The sequence below is a fragment of the Lithobates pipiens genome, unplaced genomic scaffold (assembly GCF_037356315.1).
Source record: "Lithobates pipiens isolate NorthernLeopardFrog02 unplaced genomic scaffold, aLitPip1_a1.2 Scaffold_27, whole genome shotgun sequence".
Lineage (NCBI taxonomy): Eukaryota > Metazoa > Chordata > Amphibia > Anura > Ranidae > Lithobates > Lithobates pipiens.
In genome coordinates this window covers 25352341-25379615 of record NW_027507788.1, presented here as the reverse complement: position 1 = coordinate 25379615, position 27275 = coordinate 25352341, and the positions used below count along the sequence as shown (strand labels likewise).

At 46.6% G+C, this 27275-nt stretch overlaps 1 protein-coding gene and 1 long non-coding RNA gene across 2 annotated transcripts in view; one reads left to right on the top strand and one right to left on the bottom strand.

Annotated features, from left to right (window-relative positions):
- GRIK5 (glutamate ionotropic receptor kainate type subunit 5) overlaps positions 1–27275 on the bottom strand; it is a 564883-nt gene that overhangs the window by 219813 nt on the left and 317795 nt on the right. Inside the window, exon 4 of the mRNA XM_077456650.1 lies at positions 6302–6399. Within this exon, the coding sequence (XP_077312776.1) occupies positions 6302–6399 (98 nt within the window). The remainder of the gene's footprint in view (positions 1–6301; positions 6400–27275) is intronic.
- On the top strand, positions 12828–17715 carry LOC143933673 (uncharacterized). The gene is made up of 3 exons (XR_013263136.1): positions 12828–13087; positions 15661–15753; positions 16741–17715. It is a non-coding gene; the product is annotated as an uncharacterized LOC143933673 (long non-coding RNA).

The window sequence follows — 27275 nt, the reverse complement described above, 5'->3', positions numbered from 1 at the left end:
GTCAAATTGTTTCCGAGCACTCGTAGGAATTTTGCGCGCCACGGCGCGGAATTTCCGATCGGAACTTTTTCGGACCGAAAAATTTAAAACATGCTCTCAATCTTTTGCTGGCCTAAATTCCGCCAGCAAAAATCCGATGGAGCAAACACACGATCGCATTTTCCATCCAAAAGCTCTCATCTGACTTTTTCTGGCGGAATTTCCAATCGTGTGTACGGGGCATAAGAGGAACATTAACTCAGTCTTGCCGGAATCGGGGGCTCTTTTTTCACTGTAGACCGCTGCTTCCTCAACAGGGGAATTTTTAGTCCACTGCATAAAGAAAAGTACAGTCCCCCTGTTGAAAGACTGCTTGTAGATAGTGATAATAACACACAAGGTTGGCCAGTAGGCCTCTCACCAAGCCAGAAATGTGGTGAAGTTCTCCTGGTCACTGTCCAGATTGGGCCGAAGCAAAAAGAAAGGAAAAAAATAGGCGAAGGCCAGCGTGACTGGGCTAGCGGTGGAGTCCAGGAGTCAGAGGATTAATAAAATAGTTTGGTCAAGAGTTCAGGATAAGAGGCACATACCTTGATTGGAGGCTTTAACGGATAGGGAGGGGCAGCAATAAGGTGGAGGTGGGGACGCAAGGTTGGAGAGCACTTCGAGTCAACGGACGATGAGGAAACTTCCCACCCTTGTGCCCTGTGGATAGTTGACTTGTTAGTGGTTGCTGTGGCATGGCAGTTGGGGTTCTTGGAGGCGTCTGAATTTGACCGTGTAACATCAGAGTAAGGACCCGTCTATGGTATTGCATCCTCTGTGTAATGCCAGTTAACATGGGTTAAAGTGAATTTGTGAAAATGGAAGTATCAGTGGAAATTTGGTATGGTCTCCTTTAATGGAAAAGTGGGGAAAAGGTATGGAGTGGGGTGGCCGGGTGGCAGAATGAGGCAACATCTGTTATATTATAGTCAAGTTTTGGACAGCGCCACATAAGGTGGATCAGATCTTCATAGTCCCTGCTGCAGCTTGTACAAGTAGGGTTCTCCCTCTTGCCCATGTGGAACAGCCTTGCTGGTGTGTAGTGCAAGCACAGACTTTAATATAGCTTGTCCTAAAGAATTCCACAAGTGTACATAGTTCTTGTTTTTGGAGTTTCCTACCCAATTCCCTCAATCCTATCCAAGTTCTTCATACATAAATACAACCTTCCGTAGACTGGTCATTGAAGAAACGTGTGAATGAGCCTGTGTGCCTGCTCGGTGGGGTGAAGAATTGTGAGAGAAGACCCGGGCAGTATTCCTGAGGCTCCTATGGGAGTAGCAATACACATGTAGAGCCTTTAAGGGCTAAAACATTGGGCAATGTGTATTGTAGAGATGTACAGTGTGTCTCTTTTTATTTTGCCCTGAGGTACATTTTATGAAGGAGTGACAAACTTTTGTCTGCTGTGTGGAGTAGCATAGAAAAGACCTCTGTCTGATTACTGGGTCTTGTCTCCAGATGCTTTAAAGTGTTCATAAAAAAAAAAAAAAACTCAATAGCTAAAGCGTTGTAAATGCTAGGAAGCCAAGGACACAGTGAATTCCAGTAACCATAAAGTCAAAAGCTGTGTGAAGAAATACCCAAAAATAATAACAAGCGCAAATAATAGACTTTAATGCAGGCAAGTAAATATATAAAACTATTAAAGCAGAACACTAGGTAAAATAGTTTTTTTTTTTCGCATATGTAAAGTGAAAATGTACTTAACTCATCTTGTGTCTGTTTTTTAACACACTATTTCTTGAAACCTGTCTCAGAAAATATCTTTCTTGTATGGTTTCCAAACATGGTAGCCACTGCACCCAATGGAAATTCGGTCAGTGAGTGTAGAGCATGCCCCCACATGAATGGGAGTAGATAATATTTCAGGATTAGTGGAAGTATATAAATTACATAGTGCCTACGGTCAGTAGGAGGTGGTACAGTGCCCAATAATTGGTATTAGTGGGAGGAAAAGTGCCCCTTCGCTGGTTTCAGTGCAAGGAATCATGCCACATCATTGGTGCTGGTGGAAGGACTAGTACCTCTGTATTGGTGTCAGTGGAAGGAACGGTGCCTCATCATTGGTGTCAGTGGAAGGAACGGTGCCTCATCATTGGTGTCAGTGGAAGGAATGGTGCCTCATTGTTGGTGTTAGTGGTAGGAATGGTGCCTCATCATTGGTGTCAGTGGAAGGAACGGTGCCTCATCATTGGTGTCAGTGGAAGGAATGGTGCCTCATTGTTGGTGTTAGTGGTAGGAATGGTGCCTCATCATTGGCATCAGTGGAAGGAATGGTGCATCATTGTTGGTGTCAGTGGTAGGAATGGTGCCTCGTTGTTGTTAGTGGAAGGAATGGTGCCTCATCGTTGGTGTCAGTGGAAGGAATGGTGCCTCATTGTTGGTGTCAGTGGTAGGAATGGTGCCTCATCGTTGGTGTCAGTGGAAGGATTGGTGCCTCATTGTTGGTGTCAGTGGTAGGAATGGTGCCTTATTGTTGGTGTCTGTGGAAGGAATGGTGCCTCATTGTTGGTACAAAAACAGCAAATTCTCCTGCTCTCTGGTTTCTTGGTCTTTGAAATGTGATATATACAGTATGAAATGGTGTAGTCACTAAGTCTTGCAGCCCTCCTTTAGAACATTGGGTGTTCAAATACTAAAAAGAGAAAATACAAAAGAGGGGAAGGCGCACTGACCTACTGCATTACCATAAAACAGCTTTATTTAAAATTAAATCAAATAGCAAAATGGCTACTCACAAACGAGTATTGATCACAAGCATAATCAATACAAACAGATCCATCGCACCAAACGTTTGGCGAATCCAGACCAGATGTCCGAGGAATTTGGTGAATACCTCTACGGAAATGGCTAATGCGTTTCGGGAGTGACCCCCTTTCTTCAGAGCCAAAAAGGGCAATGGTTTGTATTGATTTTGCTTGTGATCAATACTCGTTTGTGAGTAGCCATTTTGCTATTTGATTTAATTTTAAATAAAGCTGTTTTATGGTAATGCACTAGGTCAGTGCGCCTTCCCCTCTTTTGTATTGCCTCATTGTTGGTGTCAGTGGTAGGAATGGTGCCTCATCGTTGGTGTCAGTGGAAGGAATGGTGCATCATTGTTGGTGTCAGTGGTAGGAATGGCGCCTCATTATTGGTGTCAGTGGTAAAAATGGTGCCTCATCGTTGGTGTCAGTGAAAGGAATGGTGCTTCATTGTTTGTGTCGGTGGAAGCAATGGTGCCTCATTGTTGGTGTCAGCAGGAGGAATAGTGCCTCATTGTTGGTGTCAGTGGAAGGAATGGTGCCTCATTGTTGGTGTCAGTGGAAGAAATAGAATCCATGTATCTGTGGGAGGAATAGTGTCTCGTGTCAGTGGGAGGAACAGTGCCCCAAGTGCCAGATAAAGGCCAGCAAAGGGCCACATCCAGCCCATGTGCTGCGGTTTGGAGACCCCCGAAATAAACAATGTATTTCAGTTTGATGGTGCTGACCAAATTCCTCTACTGTCAGCTTTAGATGGAGTAAATTAGGTGGATGTTTGGGCTTTGATGAATCTTTTTTATGGTTAGTTTACATGCATTTAACTGGATTGAATAAATCCAAAATTCAGAAACAAATACATAGGGAGTAATGATATATACACATCACCCTTTCGTTTTTAGATGTGCAGTAGGGAAGACAGTAATATGTCATAACATGCTGGGTATGTGCCAGGAAATTAAGCATATTTTCAACATTGTCTTGCTTCAATTGACATTGGGTAGTAATTACGTCAATGTCATTGCAACCTTTTTCTCATCTATAATGCCAAGGGTATCTTAAAGTGGCACTAAAGGTTGTTTTTTTTTTTTACATAGCAAACATATCATACTTACCTCCACGGTGCAGTTCGTTTTCCAGAGATGCCCCGATCCTCGACTTCTGGGGTCCCTTGGCAGCTCTCGCGGCTCTTCCCCACAGCAGATAACCCCCTGGGAGAAGGACTGGACTCTAGCTGGACTCTATTTCTATAATGTGGCAGCATTAGCACTTTGATCTAGTTATTTTTATGGAGTGTTGATCAAATACCACCAAAAGAAAATTCTATTTTTGGGTAAAAAAAATGATATTAATTTTATTTGGATACAGTGTCGCATGACTGCACCCTTCTCAGTTAAAATAACACAGTGCCGTATCGCCAAAAATGGCCTGGTCATGAAGGGGGGTGAATCTTTCGAAGGTCAAGTGGTTAATTAAAGCTAAGGGGTTGATTTACTAAAGGCAACTCCAGTTTGCACTACAAGTGCACTTGGAAGTAAAGTTGCTGTAGATCTGAGGGGGGGGGGGGACATGCAAGGAAAATAAAAAAAACACCATTTTTGCTTGCACATGATTGGATGATAAAATCAGCAGAGCTTCCCCTCATTTTAGAGCTACCTCTCAGATCTACAGTGACTGCACTTCCAAGTGCACTTGTAGTGCAAAGTGGATTTGCCTTTAGTAAATCAACCCCTAAGTATAATTTCTGTCTGCTGTCTCCTTCCTCTGCAATCAGCATGAATTACGTTGTTTTGACAAGTTTTCATGACACCAAGAGATAAAAGGTGACAAAAAAGGTGATTAGCAGCCTCAGCTCTGTTTCTGTGTGCTGTGTGAAGAGGGAGAGGGGTGTCCCTTCTCTCCAATCAGCTCTCAGTGCTCTCCTCCCAGAGCCCTCTATTTTCTGAACTCTCAGACAAACTTTTAAATTCAGCACTTTGAAGGGATGTAGAGAAGAGAAGACTGCAGATAGACAGATACAACTTACAGTGCCTTGAAAAAGTATTCACACCCCTTGAAATTTTTCACATTTTTTTATGTTACAACCAAAAAATTGAAATATATTTTATTGGGATTTTATGTGATAGACCAACACAAGGTGGCACATAATTGTGAAGTGGAAGGAAAATGATTTTTCACATTCATAAATATATATATATATTATATATATATATATATAAATAAAGCGTGGTGTACATTTGTATTCAGCACCCCTGAGTCAATACTTTGTAGAACCGCCTTTCACTGCAATTACAGCTGCCAGTCTTTTTGGGGATGTCTCTACCAGCTTTGCACATCTAGAGAGGGACATTTTTGCCCATTTTTCTTTGTAAAATAGCTCAAGCTCTGTCAGATTGGATGGAGAGCGTCTGTGAACAGCAAGTTTCAAATCTTGCCACAGATTGTCAATTGGATTTAGGTCTGGACTTTGACTGGGCCATTCTAACACATGAATATGCTTTGATCTAAACCAGTGGTGGATCAGTCAGTGGGGGCTGTGGATCAGTTAGCGGGCTGGCAGGTGAGCGGCCAAACAGGCCAGTCAGCAGGTGAGCGGGCGGGCAGGGGAGCAGAGAGAGATCATCTCCCACCGCTCGTCCTACATCACCGCTCTCCTGCCCTCATCTCTCTGCTGCCTGCCAGCAAATGGGAATCTGCACTGTGTGGTTGTAGCAGGCAAGTGACACAGAAAGTGACAAACTGCATCTGGTGGCAAGTGACACAGCAAGTGACAAACTGCATCTGGTGGTGGCAAGGTGACGTGGCAAGTGACACAGCAAGTGACAGTCTGAATCTGGTGACAAGTGACACAGCAAGTGACAATCTGAATCTAGTGGCAAGGTGAAGTGGCAAGAGACAAAGCAAGTGACAATCTGCAACGTATGTCAGGTGACGTGGCAAGTGACAATCCCCACCTTCTAGCAGGCAAGTGACACAGCAAGTGACAATCTGCAACGTGTGACAGGTGACTTGGCAAGCGACAATCTGCAGCGTGTGGCAGGTGATGTGGCAAGTGACAATCCACAACTTGTGGCAGGTGACGTGGAAAGTGACAATCCACAACTTGTGGCAGGTGACGTGGCAAGTGACAATCCACAACTTGTGGCAGGTGACGTGGCAAGTGACAATCCACAACTTGTGGCAGGTGACGTGGAAAGTGACAATCAGCATCTGGTGGCAGGTGACGGTGGCAAGTGACACATTCAGGGCTCCCACTGATTCTCCATTAGGATGAGTTGAACTATTTTATTTTATGTTCCAATGTAATAATAGAAATAGTGTGTTAAAATCTTCCTGACACCTTAACAACTATGGTGCCATGATGATTGAAGCGCCAACACCAGCCATTTCCACGATAAATTGGCTGCAAAAAAATGTATTTTTTTGGCAGTGCCCTTCCCAAGACTAGACTCTGGATCTGCCCCTGTGTGGGACGCAATCTGAATTCCGTACACAGGTCAATGGGAAAAGTAATTTATAATTAGATTGCTCACCTCTTTTTCACCACATATATGGCTGACTGTGGATGCAGAAGCTGGACTGGCGGAGGGTCCTAGGACAGAGACCACGCCTTTCGGTAGAATCTGACACACTGTAAGATAAAACAAAATATAGGAAGATAAGACAATAGTAAGACAGAGACCATGATGTGGGCATGGTTGGGACAGATTTTAAAAGTTTAGGTGTTACATAATTAGTCAGGTTGAAAAAATACTCAGAAAAATGTATGTAAATAATAGAAAAAAATTAATAAATAGAAAACATCCATATACAGAACAGAGTTTTCAGCCGTAACGTGGCAGAACAGAGTTCCACCACCTCCGGCACTGGTCCTGTGCTTGCCGTTACCTCATTTCTGTGTCTACATTTGACAGCGCTTCTGTTCAGGTGGCTCCACAGAATCCTCATTGCCCCCCCTTCCCCCTCTATCTCCTCCTAGCACTCCGCAGCGCTCTCGCTCTATTGCTGGATGCAGAAAGAGCTCTGTGGTGGAGGTGGAGGCAGACCATCAATACTCTTCTGACAAGTGTGGGTGAGGAGAGAGCTTGCTGACCAGCCTCCGAGATCTGGCCAGGAGGGATGTAACCTCTAGTAGTTTGTTCCAAAGGATTTTTATGAGGATGCGAGGATGGCAGGATGTTTTGGGATTTTAGGAAGGTGTGATGGTGGCAGTGTGTCAAGTTGTTAGGGGGCAGGGAGGTGCAGAATTTGGGTGAGTGTGCAGCAGTGTGGCAGGCACTGGGTCTGTGTGTCTGACTATGCATGACCACTACCCAATGGCTGCGCAGTGATGTAGCATTGAATTAGGGCTCATTAACACCACATAAGCTTAATACTATCTGCATTCCTCTCCCTGCACATACTACCTGCTTTCATACACTTCTCTCCTGAACATGCTGCTGCACTCCTGATTCCGGAACTCTGTATATAGCACACTTCTGAACCCTGTCCTCTGTATATTGCGCACTCCTGAACTCTGTACTCCGTACATAGGATACTCCTGAACTCTGAAGTCTATATGTAGCATACTCTGAAACCCTGCAACTTCTACATAGCACACTCCTGAACTCTGCACTCTGTACATAGCACAATCCTGAACTCTGAAGTCTGCAAGTAGCACACTCCTGAATTCTGAAGTTTGTATCTAGCACACTCCTAAACTCTGCACCCTGTACATAGCGCACTCCTGAACTCTGCACTCTGTACATAGCACACTCCTGAACACTGAAGTCTGTATGTAGCATACTCCTGAACTTTTCACCCTGTACATAGCGCATTCCTGAACTCTGCACTCTGTACGTAGCACACTCCTGAGCTCTGAACTCTGCACTCTGTACGTAGCACACTCCTGAACTCTGAAGTCTGTATGTAGCATACTCCTGAACTCTGCACCCTGTACGTCAGGGGTAGGCAACCTCGGCAGTCCCGCTGTGGTGAAACTACAAATCTGATCGTGCCTCTGCCTCTAGGAGTCATGCCAATGATTGTCAGGGTCATGCAATGTCTCATAGGACTTTTAGTTTCACCACAGCTGGAGGGCCGAGGTTGCCTCCCCTGCTGTATGTAGTGCACTCCTGGTATTTACCAGTGCCCTTTTAAGACCCTCTTACTGTGAAGAAGCCTTTTGATATGCAGAGGTTGAATCTCTTGTCCTCTAGACATAAAGCATGCCCCCTTGTGCTTGGTTATGACCTACCACCAGCAATAAGATTCTGGTTAAAGTTTTTTCTATAGCGTAGATGTAAACCCTTATAACATGGGCGGCACAGTGGTGTAGTGGTTATCACTCTCTCCTATCAGTAAAAAGGGTAGCTGGTTCAAATCCCAACCACGACACTACCTGCCTGGAGTTTGCATGTTCTCCCTGTGCCATGCATGGGTTTCCTCCGGGTACTCCAGTTTCCTCCCACCCTCCAAAGACATGCAGGTAGGTTAATTGGCTTCTGTCCAAAATTGGCCCTAGTATATGAATGGGGACCTTGGATCGTGGGCTCCTTGAGGGTAGGGACCAATGTGAGTGTGCAATGTACAGGGGTAGACACTCACTCAGGTTGAACTGGATGGACTAGTGTCTTTATTCAACCTTACTATGAAACTATGAAACATGATTTTTAGTTTGCTAAAGCACTGTGTATGTTTGTTTTTTTTACAATATATTTTTATCAAGTCTGGAGCAGCTATGCATGGTAGCCAATCAGCCTGTTCATTTAAGAAAATGAGAGATAGAATCTGACTGGTTGACAAGTACAGCTGCTCCAGGTTATTTTTTATAAATTCCTTTAATTGTTTTTACCTTTTCTGCATGTTATGCCACGTACACATGACTGGACTTTCCAGCAGACTAGGTCCGATGGAATCAGTCCATCGGACAATCCAATTGTGTGTGGACTAATCTGATCGTTTTTCATTAAAAAATCCAATGGACCTAGAAATAGAACATGTTTCAAATCTGTCCGACGAACTCCATTCCTATCGGGAAAACCGTTTGTCTGTATGCTGGTCCGTCGGACCAAATACGACGCAAGGGAAGCTATTGGCTACTGGCTATTGAACTTCCTTTTTTAGTCCTGTCTTACGTCATCACGTTCAAAACAAATGGACTTTCGAACGGACTTAGTCCTTTCGTGTGTGGCCAAGTCCATTAGTTCGAAAAGTCAGTCGGAACTCTACCAAAAGTCCATCGGGAAGACTGTCGGACCTAGTCTGCCAGAAAGTCTGGCCGTGTGTACGCGGCATAAGTGTTACCGATCTCCTGCAGCCTCTTTAAGTCACTCTCTGTCTACATGCATTAGCTCTGACATTGGCCGCACATCATTGCTCGGGACTGGCTTCCTGATACTGAAAACAGAGGATCATGTTAATGCAATGTGTGTTGGCACAACCACCTACAGCCTTAATCAGGGGTGTGTGTAATAGCATGACAACAGAGGAGCACAACCTCAATAGGCTTTTGTTTGCTTCAAACAGGTTTAGCATTCCCATACAAGTCTATAGAAATGCAAAACCCACTTGAAGGTCAAATACAGATCAGAAAGTCAACTGCAGGTCAGGTGCACCTGTCAATGAATTCTGAAGGATCTCAGACGCTTCTCAAAATGATGTTAAATTGATGCCATTACACAATTCTAAAGTCCATGGACACAGTCTTGAGCATACCTCCCAATTTTTTGAGTTGGGAATGAGGGACACCTATCAGCAAAAGTATGCAGGTATAGGACACGCCCCTTGCCACGCCCCGTTAAAGAAGAATTGTACAAAAAAACAAGATTGGTTAAACCCACAAGTGCTTTTTTTTACCACTAATATTCCTTTATATTGGCTTTTGGGATTTACAAATGCAGCAATTTAGAAACCAGATGAAAGGTTTAGCGCAGGGAAACACTTTTTGAAAGATAAAAAGTGTATTTTATATACTACTATATAGATCAGACAAAAATGAGGGACAAATGAAGAGGAAAGAGGGACAGAGGGACATTGCTCCAAATCGGGGACAGTCCCTCGAAATCAGGGACAATTGGGAGCTATGGTCTTGAGGCTAGTCAAACACTTTACTATGGTGTACCACAACCATTGGTACTTACAGTTACACTTTTGCCATCTTTGCCCTGGGCACTGGATATTATTATTATTATTATAATACACAAGTTATATAGTGCTAACAGTTTACACAGCGCTTTACAATGTAGAGTACAGTACAGTTCAATACAGAAGGGACTGTTTGTAGAGCTTACATTCTAAAGTGAGGGGGTGGTGGTACAAAAGGTAATAGACAGGGCATTTTTTCTTAGAGAATATGTGCAGAAACGCCCTCTTTCTGAGTCACCGCTTTTCTCCGCCCCTACCCACCTATGAGCACCATTCCTTGGTTTCACCCCCTACTCATCTCCCAATACTGCCTTTTTTAGAGAATACAGAACTAAGTATCATGTTGTAATTTGTATGGAATTTTTATGGAATTTGGTAATGATAACAAGAAAAGCACTAAAATAGACCCCCCTGCAGCCAGTAACAATAGAGCCCCCCCCCCCCAGCAACAATAGATTTCCCCATCAACAATCGACCACCCACAAGAAAATTCCCCCCAAGCAACAATAGGCTATTGGCATCAACAACAGCTCTCTCACAGTCAGCCTCAATAGACTTTATGGTAGCCAACAACAATAGACCTCTCTCTCAACAGTAGATCTCTCCCAGCAACAAATGACCCCCAGCAATATAAGATCCCCCTAAGCAACAATAGATCTCCCACCAGAAACAGTAGACCTCCTCAACAACAACAGACCCCTAGTGCTAAGCAACAATAGATCCCCCACCAGAAACAGTAGACCTCCTCAACAACAATAGACCCCTAGTGCTGGAGGTGCCGGAACTGCGTTCCCCCGTGTTCCCGCTGCAAAAAAGTCCTGGTAATGGATGCAGGGAATGATTTGATGGGGTGGCTCGGGGACAGTTAGGTGGGTGTAGGATAGGCTTCCCTGAATAAGTGGGTTTTCAGGGATCTCCTAAAGGTGGACAGGTTAGGGGCTTATCAGATAGACAAGGGCAGGGAATTCCAGAGGATGGGAGAGGCTCTGGAGAAGTCCTGAAGGCGAGCATGGTGGGAGTTAACAAGGGAGTTAGAGAGCAGGAGGTCCTGGGAGGAGCGGAGGGGACGATTTGGGTTATGATCTTATTCCAGCACTGGTTATAGCATACCAAGCCTCAGGAAAATAAATGGTGAAAAAATGCAATAGCAGGCTTAACTAATCATTTTTTTTTCGGTTTTTCATGGAGTGGCAGGGCACTGTTCTTTTTCTACATATATTGTGCTGAAAGACATCCCTCTGTTTCATCTCATAAGGTTGGGAGGTTCCAGAAGGTTTCAGAAAATTGCTAAATGTATCTCCAATAGAATGTCTACACTTTGCAAGCTAAATCAGTATGGTTCCTCAGAGATGTCATTAACTTTGAATGAATCTCATAAACGGTCGATTGTAAGCATACAAAATGGCTGCCTTTGCGGTGCAAAAATCACTGGAATATTGCTGGCTTCCCTCTATCATTACCCGCCACAGCGTTGCAGTGCCCCATAAAAGTCAATACACTTCACAGGCTTGACTAAACGTCAATGATTCATTCAGCATATGTATATAAACGCAGACATCTCTAGTGAAAGGTCTCCGTCCAGGCGATAATGTCTGTCTGTCGATTTTATTCACCTCATTAATTTCCCCTCAGTTTATGGCTCGTTTTTCTTCTTAGATTGCCGTGCATTCATTTCGCATCAGTTTTCAGGGCTGACTCGTGTGTGTCTTTCGCTTGCAATGTAAAGCGATCGGCTCTTGATTAAACGCCGGGTTCTAGGTCACATTTGGTAATTAGGTCCTAGGCATTCTATCCTTGTTTCACCCATCTCAGGCGCCTCATGTAACGCTTCAGTAACACACGGGATATTGCCAGCGCATCCGAGACCACAGCGCACTCATTAAGGCACAATGAAGAATACTGAATCATGTTTATGAAAATAACAGACAAAGGAAGGTTATTCCAAGACCCATAGGCCCGCTTAATATGCTAGTGAAAAGTGCAATGGCGGTTTGCAAAATGGCGTTAGTGGCAGCACACAGATCGGTAAGAACGGAAGTTTGATTAAAATGGTTGCACTTTCCACATATGCATTTACCTTGTACTACCGTGCTAACTAATCCTGCAGATTTATCTCAAGTCCTATACAGTAGCTGTAAATGTATGCATGATTCTCACTAGTATAAAATCAATATTAATATTCTGCGCTAAAAATCCCAATAAAGAGAAGCACGGATTAAGAATGAAATGATATAAGGAGTGCTGGACATGACAGTGTGGATGAGGGACACAGAGGGTTAAGCTTTATGGGTGGAGTTCAGGAAAAGGTTTGCAGGAAACAAGTTCAGGGTAGGGGAGGGGTAACATAAAAGGGAGAGGTGTGGCTTTAAGGAATCATTCGGAGCCCAGTGTGACACAGAGGAGGCAGTTTTTTCGCTGCTCCTCTGCTATGGCGGACCTCGAGGGACTCTTCGCGCGGCTGCGACGGGCGGCGGAGGTGCACGGTGCGGACTGGCTGCGGGAACGTGTGGGTGACCTGGCGGACGGTGATGTGGACGGCGGCGGGACAGGTGAGGTTCCACTGCGCGCGCGGAGGTCTCGGCCTCCGGCGCGTTTTTCTCCTGGGCCTACTCCTCGGCCGCCTCGTGACTCCCGGAGCCCGGGGGTGGACCGATCGGTCCCCCCGGCAAAACGGCAGGTTATCGGCTCCCCCCGGTCCGGGCGGTCGTTGCGCGGCCGACCGGAGGGGGGCGGGGCTTCGCGGCCGCATGGTAATGGCGCCGGGACCGCACGGGGCCCGGTGGAGGTGGGGGGGAGTGTGGATGGCTCTGGGTCGGCAGGCCAAGGGGGGGTGCACGTGGCGGGGGATCTGCGGCATGCTGGGTCTGGGGCCAGCATCCGCGCGGTGGGGGGGAGGGGGGCGCTCCGGGGGGGTCGCATGCTGGAGGGGGGGGAGGGAGGGTCGCAGAAGGCTGCCAAGGTGCCTGGCAGGGCTGGTTTTAGACGCCGGCATGCCGGGGGCGGCGGGGGGAGGAGGACATTGCCTGCAGTCCCGGATCGCAGGGACCGGATGGACCGCGCGGAGCACAGGGGGATGGCCGCGTCCCCGGTGCGCGCTGGAGAGGTCGGTTCAGAGAGCGAGCTGTCCCAGGAGGAGGAGGGGTCCTTTTCTGCACCCGGACCGGTACCGGTCGCCGAGGCCCCTGGGGGCCCGGGTAAGTTGCGGGAGTCTACATTGCTGGCGGATGCCTTGCGGGATCTGATAGGGGTGGCGCAGGGGGGTGCGGTACCCACGGGATCCCGGGACGTATTGGGGGGGGTTGCGGCAGGTTCAGCGCAGGGGGCGGGGCCTGTGGCCCCGGGGGGGCCGTCAGGTCAGTTGCAGGAGCTGTTGGGGGGGCTGCAGGCCCTGGTTGGTAAGTTTGCTGGGGGCTCCGGGTCGCCTCAGGTGGCCCCCTGGATGGGTACTGTGGGGGGGGCCGGGGGGGCGGAGGCATTCCTGCGTGGGATGCACCGCCTGCTGCGGTGTCGGGGAGCATGGATGCGGGGGCTGTGGGCTCGGGGGTCCCCCCGGTGCCCGCGGACCCGGGGGCGCGGTCTGACCTGGTTAGGATCGCGGATGCTGCCCGGTGCGAAGTCTATGTTTGTTTCGAAGGCCCATTGGGGGCGCATTTGAAGCAGGAGGTGCGGGACAAGATCGGCAAGGGTGAGTATGTGGAGATTTTCTCTTTGCTCCCCCTCGAGAAATTTAATTTGGACAGGGTTAAGCCGGACAGTTCCAAGAAGGACGACGAGGAGAAACGTAGGTATCGGCTGATCCCGCGCACATTTGCAAATTGGCTTCAGGCGTTCGCTATCTTGGCTAGCGTGATAGGGGAAAAGAACCCCGAGCATTGCTCGGCGTTATTTTGTTACCTGGACGCGATTGGGGAGGCTCACCGAGTGTATGGAGGGCTGGCTTGGCTGCGCTATGATGAGCAGTTTCGTCAGCGTAAGGCAGTGCGGGCTGACCTGCGGTGGGATCACAAGGACATAAGCCTCTGGATGAGGCTTATGTCTGCTCCGCGGGCGCCCACTCCGTTTCTTCAGGGGGGGGCCGGGAGTGCGTCTTCCTCGGGACTGCCGGCCGGAAAGAAGTGGGGGGTGTGCTGGCCCTTTAATGAAGGGGCTTGTAAATTCGGAGGCGCGTGCCGCTTCAAGCATGAGTGCTCCGGGTGCGGCGGCACCCACCCCCTGTCCCGCTGTTTCAAAAAAGGTCAGCGTGCCGGTGCCGCCGGTCACAAAAGGGATGACGCCGGTGAACCTGGGAAGGATGCTTCCTTTCCTAAATAGGTATCCGGATGGTGCGGCGGCGCGGGGGTTAATTCTGGGTTTTCGGGACGGTTTTAGGATTCCCTGTTCTTTGGGAGGGGTGCCGCCGTTGGCCAGGAATTTGCGATCGGCTTTAGATCACCCGGGGGTTGTGGATGACAAATTGGGTAAAGAGGTGGCGCTGGGCCGGATGGGTGGTCCTTTCGAAGTGCAGCCGTGGGGGGACCTGGTGGTCTCCCCGTTGGGTGTGGTTCCTAAGAAGGAGCCGGGGAAGTTTCGCTTGATTCATCACCTGTCTTTTCCGAAAGGGGGGTCGGTCAATGATTTCATTGACCCGGAGGCATGTACGGTTTCCTACACGTCTTTTGACGCGGCGGTACGGTGGGTCAGGCGGTATGGTCGTGGGGCTCTCATGGCCAAGGCGGATGTGGAATCGGCGTTTCGCCTTCTGCCGGTCCACCCGGACAGCTTCCGGCTGTTGGGATGCCATTGGCGGGGCAAGTTTTATGTGGACTTGTGCCTGCCCATGGGTTGTTCCATTTCATGCGCCTATTTTGAAGCTTTTAGTTCATTTTTGGAAGGGGTGGTGAGAGATGTTTCGGGCCTGGAGTCGGTCATCCACTATTTGGATGACTTTCTGTGCGTGGGCCCGCCTGCCTCCAATGTGTGTGCGATTCTTCTGTCCACGTTGCAGCACATTGCGGGCAGGTTCGGGGTGCCGTTGGCGGGGGATAAGACGGAAGGCCCGGTGACGGAATTGAGTTTTTTGGGAATCGTGATTGATTCTATGGCAATGGAGTGTCGCTTGCCAGAGAATAAATTACGGGATCTGCAGGCGGAGTTGGCAGGCAGGCAGGGCCGGCCGAAGGTTCAGCTTCGGGCCCTGCAGTCCCTGTTGGGCAAGCTGAATTTCGCTTGCCGGATCATCCCTATGGGCCGTGTGTTCTGCCGACGGCTGTCGGGGGCCACTGCCGGGGTAACCGCCCCTACCCACTTTGTGCGTTTGCGAAGGGAACACCGGGAGGACCTGCGGGCTTGGCATGAATTTTTGGAGTCGTATAATGGGCGGGCTATGTGGATGTCGGGGCCAGTGAGCAACTTCGATGTGGAGTTGGTTACTGACGCGGCTGGCTCAACGGGTTATGGGGCATTTTTCCGGGGTCGGTGGAGTGCGGAACCTTGGCCACGCTCATGGGAGGTTGCGGGGTTGTTGGGCAATTTGGTTTTGCTAGAATTGTTCCCGATAGTGGTGGCATTGGAGCTGTGGGGGGCGGAGTTTCGTAATTTGAAGTTGCGCATCAATTGCGATAACATGGGGGTGGTCCAGGTCCTCAATCGGATGACTGCTTCCTCCCCCCCGGTCATCCGGCTGCTGCGACACCTGGTCTTTCGCTGTTTGCGGCTCAATGTTTACGTTTATGCTGTGCACATACCTGGGGTGGAGAATTCTTTGGCTGACTCGCTCTCTCGTTTTCAGTGGGACAAGTTCCGGCAGCTGGCGCCGGGAGCGGAGGAGTCGGGGGCGCCATGCCCCGGGTGGATGTGGGAACTTCCCTTGGAATCGCCGCAGGTTGGTTAAAAAGGTCGTTGAGTGAGGCTACATGGTCCGCTTATTCTAGAGTGTGGGCGGAATGGTGGGCGTTCCTGCGGGAGGTTGGAGTGGCTGGTCGGGGCTCCGACCGGCGCTGGGTGGTATTGTACTGGGTTGCCCGGAACATTGAGACGGGCCTGTCTCCCGCGTCTATTGAGCGGAAGCTGGCGGGGTTGGCCTTTTTGTTCAAACTGTGGGGGGAGCCGGATGGGACGAAGGATTTTTGGGTGAGGCAAACGTTGAAGGGGTACAGGAGGGATTGGAAGGGTAGGGATGCGCGCCGGCCGGTGTCATTTGACAATTTGGTGGCAATTTGTTCTCGGCTGGTGGACGTTTGCTCGTCTGCTTACGAGACCGTTCTGTTTACGGCAGCGTTTTCGTTGGCGTTTTATGGGGCTTTTAGGATTGGGGAGTTGGTGTGTCGCTCAAAACGGGTGGCTGGGGGTCTGTTGGATCAGGATATGCAGGTGGTTGCGGATCGGGTGAGTATACGGTTGCGTAGGTCTAAGACTGATCAACGGGGCAAGGGAGTGGCGATTACGCTGCTCGCCCTGCCGGGCTCGGTAGTGTGCCCGGTGGCGGCGGTACGGGCTTTCCGGGCGGTACGGCCTGTGGGGGCGGGCCCCTTTTTGGTGCACGAGGAGGGCTCTTTTCTATCCCGTTTTCAGTTTGTGTCGGTCTTTCGGCAATGCCTGAGGGCGGTGGGTTTGGATGAGCGGGACTACGCGTCCCACTCTTTTCGGATTGGGGCGGCCATGGAAGCGGCTCGATGTGGGCTGGAGGAGGCGGTGGTTCGCCGGATTGGTAGATGGGAGTCCCGGAGGTTCTGGTCCTATGTCCGGCCGCAGTTGCTACTGGGGTAAGGAGGGTGCGGCTGGGGGTTGTTTGCTGTGGATTTATGGGGGGGAGGACTGTGCTTGTAACATTCCTTTGGTTGTTGTGTTATTTCTCTTGTTTTCATTCCAGATGGAGGTTCTCAACGCCTCGTTTGGATCCTGGGGCATTCGTACGTCTGCTGGGGGGCCAGGAGAGGTGATTCTCTACCAGCAGGCAGGCAATTGGGTATCCCCAGGGAGGTAGCTAGGGTGATGTGGTTGGGTTTCCCGGGCATGAGGTGGGAGCGTGTCATGAGGGAGGTGGAGCGCTTCGCTTTGAGGGATAGGCCCCCGGATGTGCTGGTTGTTCATGCGGGGGGCAATGACCTGGGAGTTCGGAAAGTGAAGGACATTTTGGCGGATATCAAGGCTGATGTGTTGCGCATGCGAGTCCTTTTCCCGGGCACCATTTTGGTGTGGTCGGACATTGTGGCCAGAACGGTGTGGCGGGGGGCCAGGTCTTTAGCCAGCCTTGAGAAAACTAGGATTAGGGTTAATAAGGTTGTTGGGCGGTTTGTAGTGCAGAACGGGGGCATTGTGGTAAGACACAGGGAATTGGAGGTGAATGTAGGGCTTTATCTTAGGCGGGATGGCATTCATCTATCGGATGTGGGGATTGACCTCTGGTCCTTTGGCTTACAGGAGGGCATACAGAAAGCTCTTCGGGTGTGGGGCGGCCCTCAAGGTTGAGGGGGTCACCCTTTCGGGCTGTGGCGGTGTGTTTTCTGGTGGTTTCTGACGGTAGACAGGTACTCAGAAGGGATCTGAGGGTGTGGGGGGCTCATCTAACGATCGGCCCCTCTGGGTATTCCTGAACGTTGGAGGGAATACGGTTATGTTCACTGGCGGAAGTTGTCTCCGACCGGTCACAGGTGGAGGCCTTTGGGAAGTTGGTCAGGTGTACCGCAGTGATTTGGTATTGGCTTAAGTGTGGTCACCGTCAGAGATCACCAGAATGGGCAGTTAATGTTAATTAAAATGTGGTTTAATGTTAATAAAGTTATTTATATTTATATATTTATATATATTTATATATTTATATATTTTCATATTTACAAGTTATTGGAGTGAATTTGAGTTATGTTTAATAAAGGCTGTTGTGGCCAGTTTACTCCAACCTATGGTGTGGTCTCGTTTCTAATAGGTAAGGAATAGTATAAGGGGAACATTCAGACTACACTAGTCAAGAGAAGCACGGATTAAGAATGAAATGATATAAGGAGTGCTGGACATGACAGTGTGGATGAGGGACACAGAGGGTTAAGCTTTATGGGTGGAGTTCAGGAAAAGGTTTGCAGGAAACAAGTTCAGGGTAGGGGAGGGGTCACATAAAAGGGAGAGGTGTGGCTTTAAGGAATCATTCGGAGCCCAGTGTGACACAGAGGAGGCAGTTTTTCCCACCCTCCCGCCCTATTGTTATGTGTTTGTTTTGTGGTGTTTTGTTGCTGGTCTTTTCTTCTTTTGCAGGTTTCATCGGTTGTCACGGCAGCTGAAAGTTTTTCGTGTTGGCGGTGTGTTTTCTGGTGGTTTCTGACGGTAGACAGGTACTCAGAAGGGATCTGAGGGTGTGGGGGGCTCATCTAACGATCGGCCCCTCTGGGTATTCCTGAACGTTGGAGGGAATACGGTTATGTTCACTGGCGGAAGTTGTCTCCGACCGGTCACAGGTGGAGGCCTTTGGGAAGTTGGTCAGGTGTACCGCAGTGATTTGGTATTGGCTTAAGTGTGGTCACCGTCAGAGATCACCAGAATGGGCAGTTAATGTTAATTAAAATGTGGTTTAATGTTAATAAAGTTATTTATATTTATATATTTATATATATTTATATATTTATATATTTTCATATTTACAAGTTATTGGAGTGAATTTGAGTTATGTTTAATAAAGGCTGTTGTGGCCAGTTTACTCCAACCTATGGTCTGGTCTCGTTTCTAATAGGTAAGGAATAGTATAAGGGGAACATTCAGACTACACTAGTCAAGGACAAAAATAAATATTAGCTGCAGGCTCAACAAGTGTGTAAACAAAAAAAATAGCCCCAATACGTCTGGGGCAAATTTAGACCTTAGAGGTACAGTATGTAATGCCAAAAATAGTTTTTTTCTAGATTTGCTGCTGCTGTCAGTGAGGGGGGCATAGCCGAGTCGTGGTTGGTGTGTCTATGGACACACAAATGCCCACATAGCAAGCCGCTTGTGCGCATGACAACTCCCTGGCAAAGGGACTCTGCAATGCTTCCATGCTTCCCCTGCACACTACCGCTGCTAAAGGACAGATCCCCAACTGCTAGAATGTAAACAGCCAAGGATCCTTGGCTCCGTCATTGACCACCTTTGGAAAAAAAAAAAATAATCTGCCACCCAGAGATGTTTCCCAGCTGCCACTATGACCTGCCTGCCACCCAACAATGTTTCTCTGCCGCACTTCCACCACTAAATGTTATAATCCACAGAGCTGCTGTAATGTAAGGAACAGTGCTGGGGATTCCAGATGCCACCATAGACCAAATATGATCATGTACATATTTGATCAAAGTCGTCTCCAAGGATTCCCAGAAGTTGTTTTTTTATATACAGCAGCCGGAGATTCGGACAGGAAAACTTGTCCACTTTAGCAAAATAATTTTCCCAGTCCGCAAACAGTGCGGGTTTAACTAGAACCTGAATCCCATACCTAGTTAGAAGCAGGCTATGTTGCCTCTGCAAACACAGCAGACATATATCATTCCGATCTTGGTGTTTTATGCCGCGTACACACGACCGGACTTTTCCACAGCAAAGGTCAGGCGGAGCGAATCCGTTGGACAATTCAATCGTGTGTGGCCTCCATCGGACCTTTGCTGTCCAAAAATCTGACGGACTTTAGAAATAGAACATGTTTCAAATTTTTCCGCCGGACCCAGTTCCTATGGAGAAATCCACTCGTCTGTATGCTAGTCCGATGGACAAAAAACAGCGCTAGGGCAGCTATTGGCTACTGGCTACGAACTTCCTTATTCTAGTCCGGTCGTACGTCATCACGTTCGAATCTGGCTGACTTTGGTGTGATTGTGTGTGGCCAAGTCCGTTCATTCAGAAAAGTCCGTCAGAACTACGCCGAAAATCCGTCGGGAAGACCGTCGGACCTCGCCTGCCGGAAATTCCGGTCAGCTTACGTGGCATTAGACTCACCCGTTTGGGATTCTTCTCCATTTACCATCAGAGGTAGCAACCCAAGCCCCCCAAAAAAAGGGTTCACTGCCACCTTCCTGGTAAATTGGGCAAAAATTATCGGAAGAGAACTCTTCAATCCCCGCCATCATCTACCCATTGGCCTACAACCGATTGAGTCAGTCCAAGGCGATCTCCGACACTAAAGTAGTAAGAAGCAGGGGTGGCTCGAAGGCTCTGAATGTCCTTTATCCAGCACATATCAGGCTCAAGCTGCACATTCATCACAGGCAGAAAAAAAAAAGTTAGGGTGAGTGATAACATGGGACATAGTTTTTATATAGCATTAGGACATTTACTGTATTCAGATAATGCATTGCTAATTCTAATTGTTTATGTGTCAAAATCAGAAGATCCCTTTTATGGTATTGCTCTTTGCTTCTGTCCCCATATCAGAGTTAAGAGATTAATATGATGACATCACTACCAGTATTCTGCAAAAAAAATGGACATTATGGGAGAAATACAGACTCAGCCTTTTCACTAATTTGAATTTAAAAATGCTATTTATCACAGCACGCAGCCCGGAGCACCTGTAACCCAGAAATCTGTATAATACTTAAGAGATTATCATAAAATCAATTTGACAAGGTAGTCTTTCATAATTTCTATTCCTGGTCTCATGCATCAGCAATTTAGACTGGCAGCACATTTTCTATCATATATGCATGTATAATATATGTGAAATTAAAGTACGTTGATTTCATAGTCTCGTCAGCTGCAGAATGAGTCTAACACAGTCCCTTATATTTAAAAAGAAACTCTACTTTCCATAACGGGACTCCTATAAATTCCAAAACAACTTTACTGTCAACCATATGCATAGTAATGGGATTTTACTCAATTTCAATTTAAACTCTAGGAAAACAGTTTACAATATATATAATTATACACTGTATTATCAATAGTATTAAGGCACCTGCCTTTACATGCACATGAACTTTAATGGCATCCCAGTCTTATGCCGCGTACACACGGTCGGACTTTCCGACAGCAAATGTGCGATCGGAGCTTGTCGTCAGAAATTCTGACCGCGTGTAGGCTCCATTGGGCAGTTTCCATTGGAATTTCCATCGCACACAATTTGACATCTGGTTCTCAAATTTTCCGACAACAAAATCCGTTTGCGTATTCCGATTGTGTGTACACAATTCCGATGCACAAAGTTCCACGCATGCTCGGAATCAAGCAGAAGAGCCGCGCTGGCTATTGAACTTAATTTTTCTCGGCTCCTCATACGTGTTTTACGCCACCGCGTTCTTGATGTTCGGAAATTCCGACAACTTTGTGCGACCGTGTGTATGCAAGACAAGTTTGAGCCAACGTCCGTCGGAAAAAATCCCATGGATTTTGTTGTCGGAATGTGCGATTGTGTTTACGCAGCATTAGTCCGTAGGGTTCAATATTGAGTTGGCCCACCCTTTGCAGCTATAACAGCTTCAACTCTTCTGGGAAGGCCGTCCACAAGGTTTAGGAGTGTGTCTATGGGAAGATTTGACCATTCTTCCAGAAGCGCATGTTTGAGGTCAGGCACTATGGACAAGAAGGTCTGGCTCGCAGTCTCCACTCTAATTAATCCCAAAGATGTTCTATCGGGTTAAGGTCAGGACTTTGTGCAGGCCAGTCAAGTTCCTCCAAACTCACTCATCCATGTCTCTATGGACCTTGCTTAGTGCACTGGTCCAAATCATTTGGTGTGTTTTTTTTTCTTTCAGGGGTTGGGCTTGCCCCTTAGTTTCAGTGAAGAAAACTCCTAAGGCGTCAGTATACCAAGACATTTTGGACAATTTCATGCTCCTAACTTTATGGAAACAATTTAGGGATGGCCCCTTCCTGTTCCAACATGACTGCCACCATTTGCAAATAATTGAAGAACTCTGGACAGCCGCACTCCAAGATAAATTCAAATGCCTTTTATTCATGAAGCAGAATCACACAAAAGTGGGTCACAGCAAAGCAACAATCGCTAACGTGTTTCACACTACCAAGAGTGCTTACTCATGACTGCCACCATTGCACAAAGCAAGGTCCATAAAGACATGGATGAGCGAGTTTGGGGTGGAGGAGCTTGACTGGCCTGCACAGAGTCCTGACCTTAACCTGATAGAACACCTTTGGGGTGAATGAGACTACAAGTCAGGCCTTCTCATTCACATCAGTGCCTGACCTCACAAACACGCTTCTGGAAGAATGGTCAAACATTCCCATAGACACATTCCTAAATCTTGTGGACAGCCTTCCCAGAAGAGTTGAAGCTTTTATAGCTGCAAAGGGTGGACCAACTCAACATTGAACCCTACAGACTAAGCCCTTTTACACACGGTCGGAGATTCCGATGCAATGTGTCCTATCGGACCGTTTTGTCGGAAATTCCGACTGTGTGTGGTCTCCATCAGACTGATCCGACGGACCAACTTTTCCAACTTGCTGGTAAAATTTTCCGACAAAATGCTCCGATCGGACATACTCCGATCATGTGTAGCCTACTCCGACGGACAAAGTGCCACACATGCTCAGATCAAATTCCTAGACCAAAGCTATTGGCTACTAGCCTGAACGTAGTCCCGTCGTAACGAAATAACGTCATCACGTTATGTACAATCGGATTTTCCGACAACTTTGTCCGACCGTGTGTATGCAACATCACTTCCGGACCTCTTCTGGAATGAATCTGTCGGAATTACTCCGACGGATTTGGTTGTCGGAATCTCCGACCGTGTGTACAAGGGCTAAGACTGGGATGCCATTAAAGTTCATGTGCCTGTAAAGGCAGGCGTCCCAATACTTTTGATAATATAGTGTACTATACTATATATGCATGCTGTTCCCAAAGATTTATCATTAAGTCCATCCAGTCCTGAGGGCTACAGATCTGCTTTTTAAGCTCCCATTTTTTTTCTATACCAGTCCAGTAGGAATCCTACTTTGATTTACCATGATGCAACTGCCATAGCTACATTTGGAGCAAGGTTGCAGCATGGTCCCATTGACTCCAGTGGATGAGTTTGATAAACAGTGCCATAAATCAAACTCAACATGCTGGTAAAGATGTCCCATCGTGAAGCAAAGCATTTAAGCCATGGCAATGAGATCGCACCACTTCAACTGCCATGTAAATTTGGAGATAGACGTTAAAAAGGTAGATGAACCCTTTGCCATCTACCTTTAATATTTTTTGTAATAGATTGTGTTTTTGTCATTACATAAACACAACCATATATTCAAGTCAGACCAGCTAAATCAGACATCTTGGAATCAGCTATTTCCTTGCTCAGTAGAAGACTGAATGTATTCCTACATAAAATAATGCATATTTCATTATAATCATCTGCAAATATACGATCATCTGAGCAGGTAGGTAACCATTTATTTTTAAAACGATATCCCCAATTTTATGGACTTTAGGGGAATAAACTGGAGCTGCAGTTAAAAACAAATACCTGTATCCCAACCCCCTCGCCCTCGTAAAATAGGATTACAGACCTCAGATGACGGCATGATCGACTTTAATTGCTGCGCCTTTCCCAAGGTCAACCAAGATTTATAGATTGCATTGTTCTTGGTGGTACTCTGAAAAGTCACCCATGTGCTCGGCCTGACCATAAAAAAATACGCATGTGCCAAGCAGAATTTGGCCTTGCCAAGAACGGCCAATAAAGTCTTTACTCGCATTCTCTAATGCTATGCTATGCTTTAACAATGTAATAGCAAGGACTTGGGGGGGGGGGGTCCACATGTTTTACAATTCCACTTTAAATAGAATTTAAAAATATTTTTGGGGTCAGTTTTCTAACATTGCTTTGTTACAATGTAGCATGCCCATGTAGGGCAAGACAGGTTCATAGTTATATATTTACATAGTAGGTGAGGTCGAAAAAAGACACGTCATATTTGTGACATCAGTAATGCTGATATGATAAACGAGACCAGCCATTCTCAACTAGGGTTCCTCCAGAGATTTCTAGGGGTTCCATGAGTTGTGGCTGATTGACCTTCCATTTGATGATGCCTGCATAGTTAACGCCACTTAGTAGAGCCAGCTGGATGCCACCAACAATCTTATTAGCTGTCTACAAAGGAGACATTTTGACATCCACTGTAAAGGAGACATTTTTCCCACTGACTCCAATGAATTGGTTTTGCCAGGGGTTCCTTAACATTATGAAAATCATTTCAATGTTTAAAGCAGGCGTGCCCAAACTTTCTAAACAAAGGGCCAGTTTACTGTCCTTCAGACTTTGAGGGGAGCAGACTGTGGCTAGTGTAAGTAGAAAATGCCCTGATGTCAATGGGTGTAAACAATGTCCCATCAATGGTAATAATGGGAGGAGTAGTGCCCCATGGCTGGTACCAGGGGCAGGAATAGTGGCCCATCATCGGTGTCAGTTGAAAGAATAGTGCCCTGCTGTTGTTGTCAGTGGAAGGAATAGTGCCCCATCATTGGTGTCAATGGTAGGAATAGTGTCCTATTGTTGATATCAGTGACTGGAATTATGATCCACTGTTGGGGTCAGTGGGAGGAATAGTGCCCTTAGGGCCATTTAAAGCAAAAGGCCACATCCGGCCCCTGGGCTGCAGTTTGGGACCACTGTTCTACAGAAAAAAGTTTAGGAAAAGCTGCATTAGATGAGCAGATTGTTTATTGGGTAGATATGAAGGTTGACAGGGGAATGTAATGGACATTGTGCTTACGGTAATGTCTATGGGTGGTGAATACCATCTATAATGTTCTCAAAGATGTTGTAGTAAAAATAAATTATTGCAATATTTACCGGTGATATGATTTATTGGGTACCACATACAGCCCCCAGGAGTTTTGCAAATATTTGCACAATTATGTTTACAGGATGTCGGTGCGTCCTTAAAGGGATTATATAATTTATCCATACTACTATATTTTACTGCTGAATATTTTGAAAACTCAATTCAGTAGGTGACATTGTGATAACGAAATAACCTCAAATTCAGAACGATCGCTACAGTGAAGTCCCAAGATTTATTCCATAAGTGCTTTTCAGAAGACACCGTAAGTATTCGATCAGCAAATTAGATAGCATGTCTGATTTCACAAAAGTTCAATCTTCTTCTTCTTCATTGTATAAGCACATGAAAGTACAGTGTATCCTAAACCTTGGCACAATTTTTTATGCTTTAGCCAGATAAAGAGTAAACACCGAAAATACTTCTTTGAATTTTAATTAGATGAATGCCTTTTGGCAAGGTATCTAAACACACCTGATAATATGAGAAAGGGGATGATTTTACTACAAATTATGTTTACTAAAAGACAGATGTACTAAAATGAAAACACGATCCTCATTATTTTGATGGATGGCATGTAAACTAATTATCTTTGCCTTGTTAAACAGTTTGGGTCAGATACAGAGTCCTTGTATAAGGGCACAAGTCATTTTTTTCTGAACAAGGATACATTATACCATCCTAAGTGGTAATGCAACTGCTAGATACAAATTTTATTTTATCCTGTAACATAATTTGAATGACCCAGACTTTAGTTTAGAATTTTCTTGTGGGTAGGGTTACATATTAGTTGCCAAACTGGACATTAAGCATACTGTATAAAAGGGGCATCCCCTACTGCTGCCGTGGTCTGCTCCTTCAGGATTTACCCCTCCCAAAGGCATCCACTCACCTCGTGCTTCAATGGACTGGGTTCTGCTATGCCTTCTTCTGGCCCGACGTCTTATACTCCGGCACTGGCTATCTCCACTTGGCCCTCCAGTCAAACAACTTCACAAGGACCTTCTCTCCCTTCTGTACAAAGAAAGGCTTCTGACAGACTTCTTCCACGTCAAACGAAAATCGGCATTCCTCTCCAGGTGGCAAACGTTTATCGCATCAACTATGTCACCAACCGATCAACATGCATTGGAACAATTTTCTTTTACATACAACAGGTCGTACACCCTCTGATATTACTATCTGACCTCCTTCATAGGCTCGCTCGTTTCGAAGCCCTTCTCCAGGACTCTTCTCTATGGACACTACAAACGAACCCTTTACAGAGCAATTTTTTATATACTTCGCCAATCCCCTTCCTCTCCCCCTCCTCCTCTCCCCTTCCTTTTTTTTTCTTCCCTCCATTCCCTCCCTTTATTTTCTTTATTTAGTCTCTAGACCTTGCTTGATAATTTATAGCTAGGCCTTAGATCTCTTGGAGCCTGCTTATGGAACCTGCTCAGGTTAGGGTTCAAAACAGTCACTGATCCATCCAGTCTGGTCTGTATTACACTTGATTACCACTGTTTTTTGCTGTTACGTCTTTTGTATCTCGCGGTATCTCCAGGAAATGCTTTGGATTTGTATCTTTTCCTTTTTTATATGTACCTTTGTATGAGCCTTTGTATTTTCTATTTTCCAATAAAAATTATTTGAAAACAAAAAAGGGGGCATAAAAAACCGGTGGCATATGTATTATGCCCCATACACACGATCAGAAATTTTGCCAGCACAAGTCGGATGTGAGCTTTTGGTCAGAAAGTCCGACCATGTGTATGCTCCATCAGACTTTTGCTGGCAGAATTTCAACCAGCAAAAGTTTGAGATCAGGTTCTCTATTTTTCGGTTGGAAAAAGTTCCTATCCGAAAATGCGTTCGTATGTATGCAATTTGGACGCACAAAAAATTACACATGCTCGGAAACAATTCGATGCATGCTCGGAAGAATTGAACTTAATTTTCTCGGCTCGTCATAGTGTTGTACGTCACTGTGTTCTTGACGGTTGAAAGTCCAGTGAACGTTTGTGTGATCGTGTATATGCAAGCCAAGCTTGAGCGGAATTCCGTCGGAAAAGCCATCCAAGTTTTTTCTGACAGAATTTCTGATCATATGTATGGGGCATAAGAGTATTATGAATGTTGCCCTTGTAGAGATGGGATATAAGGTACTTTCAAAATGGTATCTTGTGCCGGTGTTCTGCCAAAAATTCCAGCTCACCAAAATCTCCAACCCAGTCACTTCCAGTGACTCTCCAGCAGCAATAATTGGAGATTTAGACGAGTTGCCCGTTTTCACAGAACACAGCAGCGTATACAATACGGGACACGATATAATGAGTTTACATTGTTAGTCCACCCACTAGTAACCAACAACATAGCTACCTTCAGGACGGCGACAACTTTTTTCCTCCTTACCCCACGTTCTGTCCAAAACAGCCAACTTTTCGCGTACCGTAATGTATATGCTGCCGGTGTTCTGTGAAAACGGGCAACGCGTCAAAATCTCCAATTACTGCTGCTATAGAGTCACCGGAAGTGAGGTTGGAGATTTTGGCGAGTTGGAATTTTCAGAACAGCAGACTGCCTCTCTAAAATGCACCCTGGGACCTCCTCATGGTGTTTCAAGGGGTATGGTCAGCCCAGTACGATGTACCATACCTGGAGAAATGGTGTCAA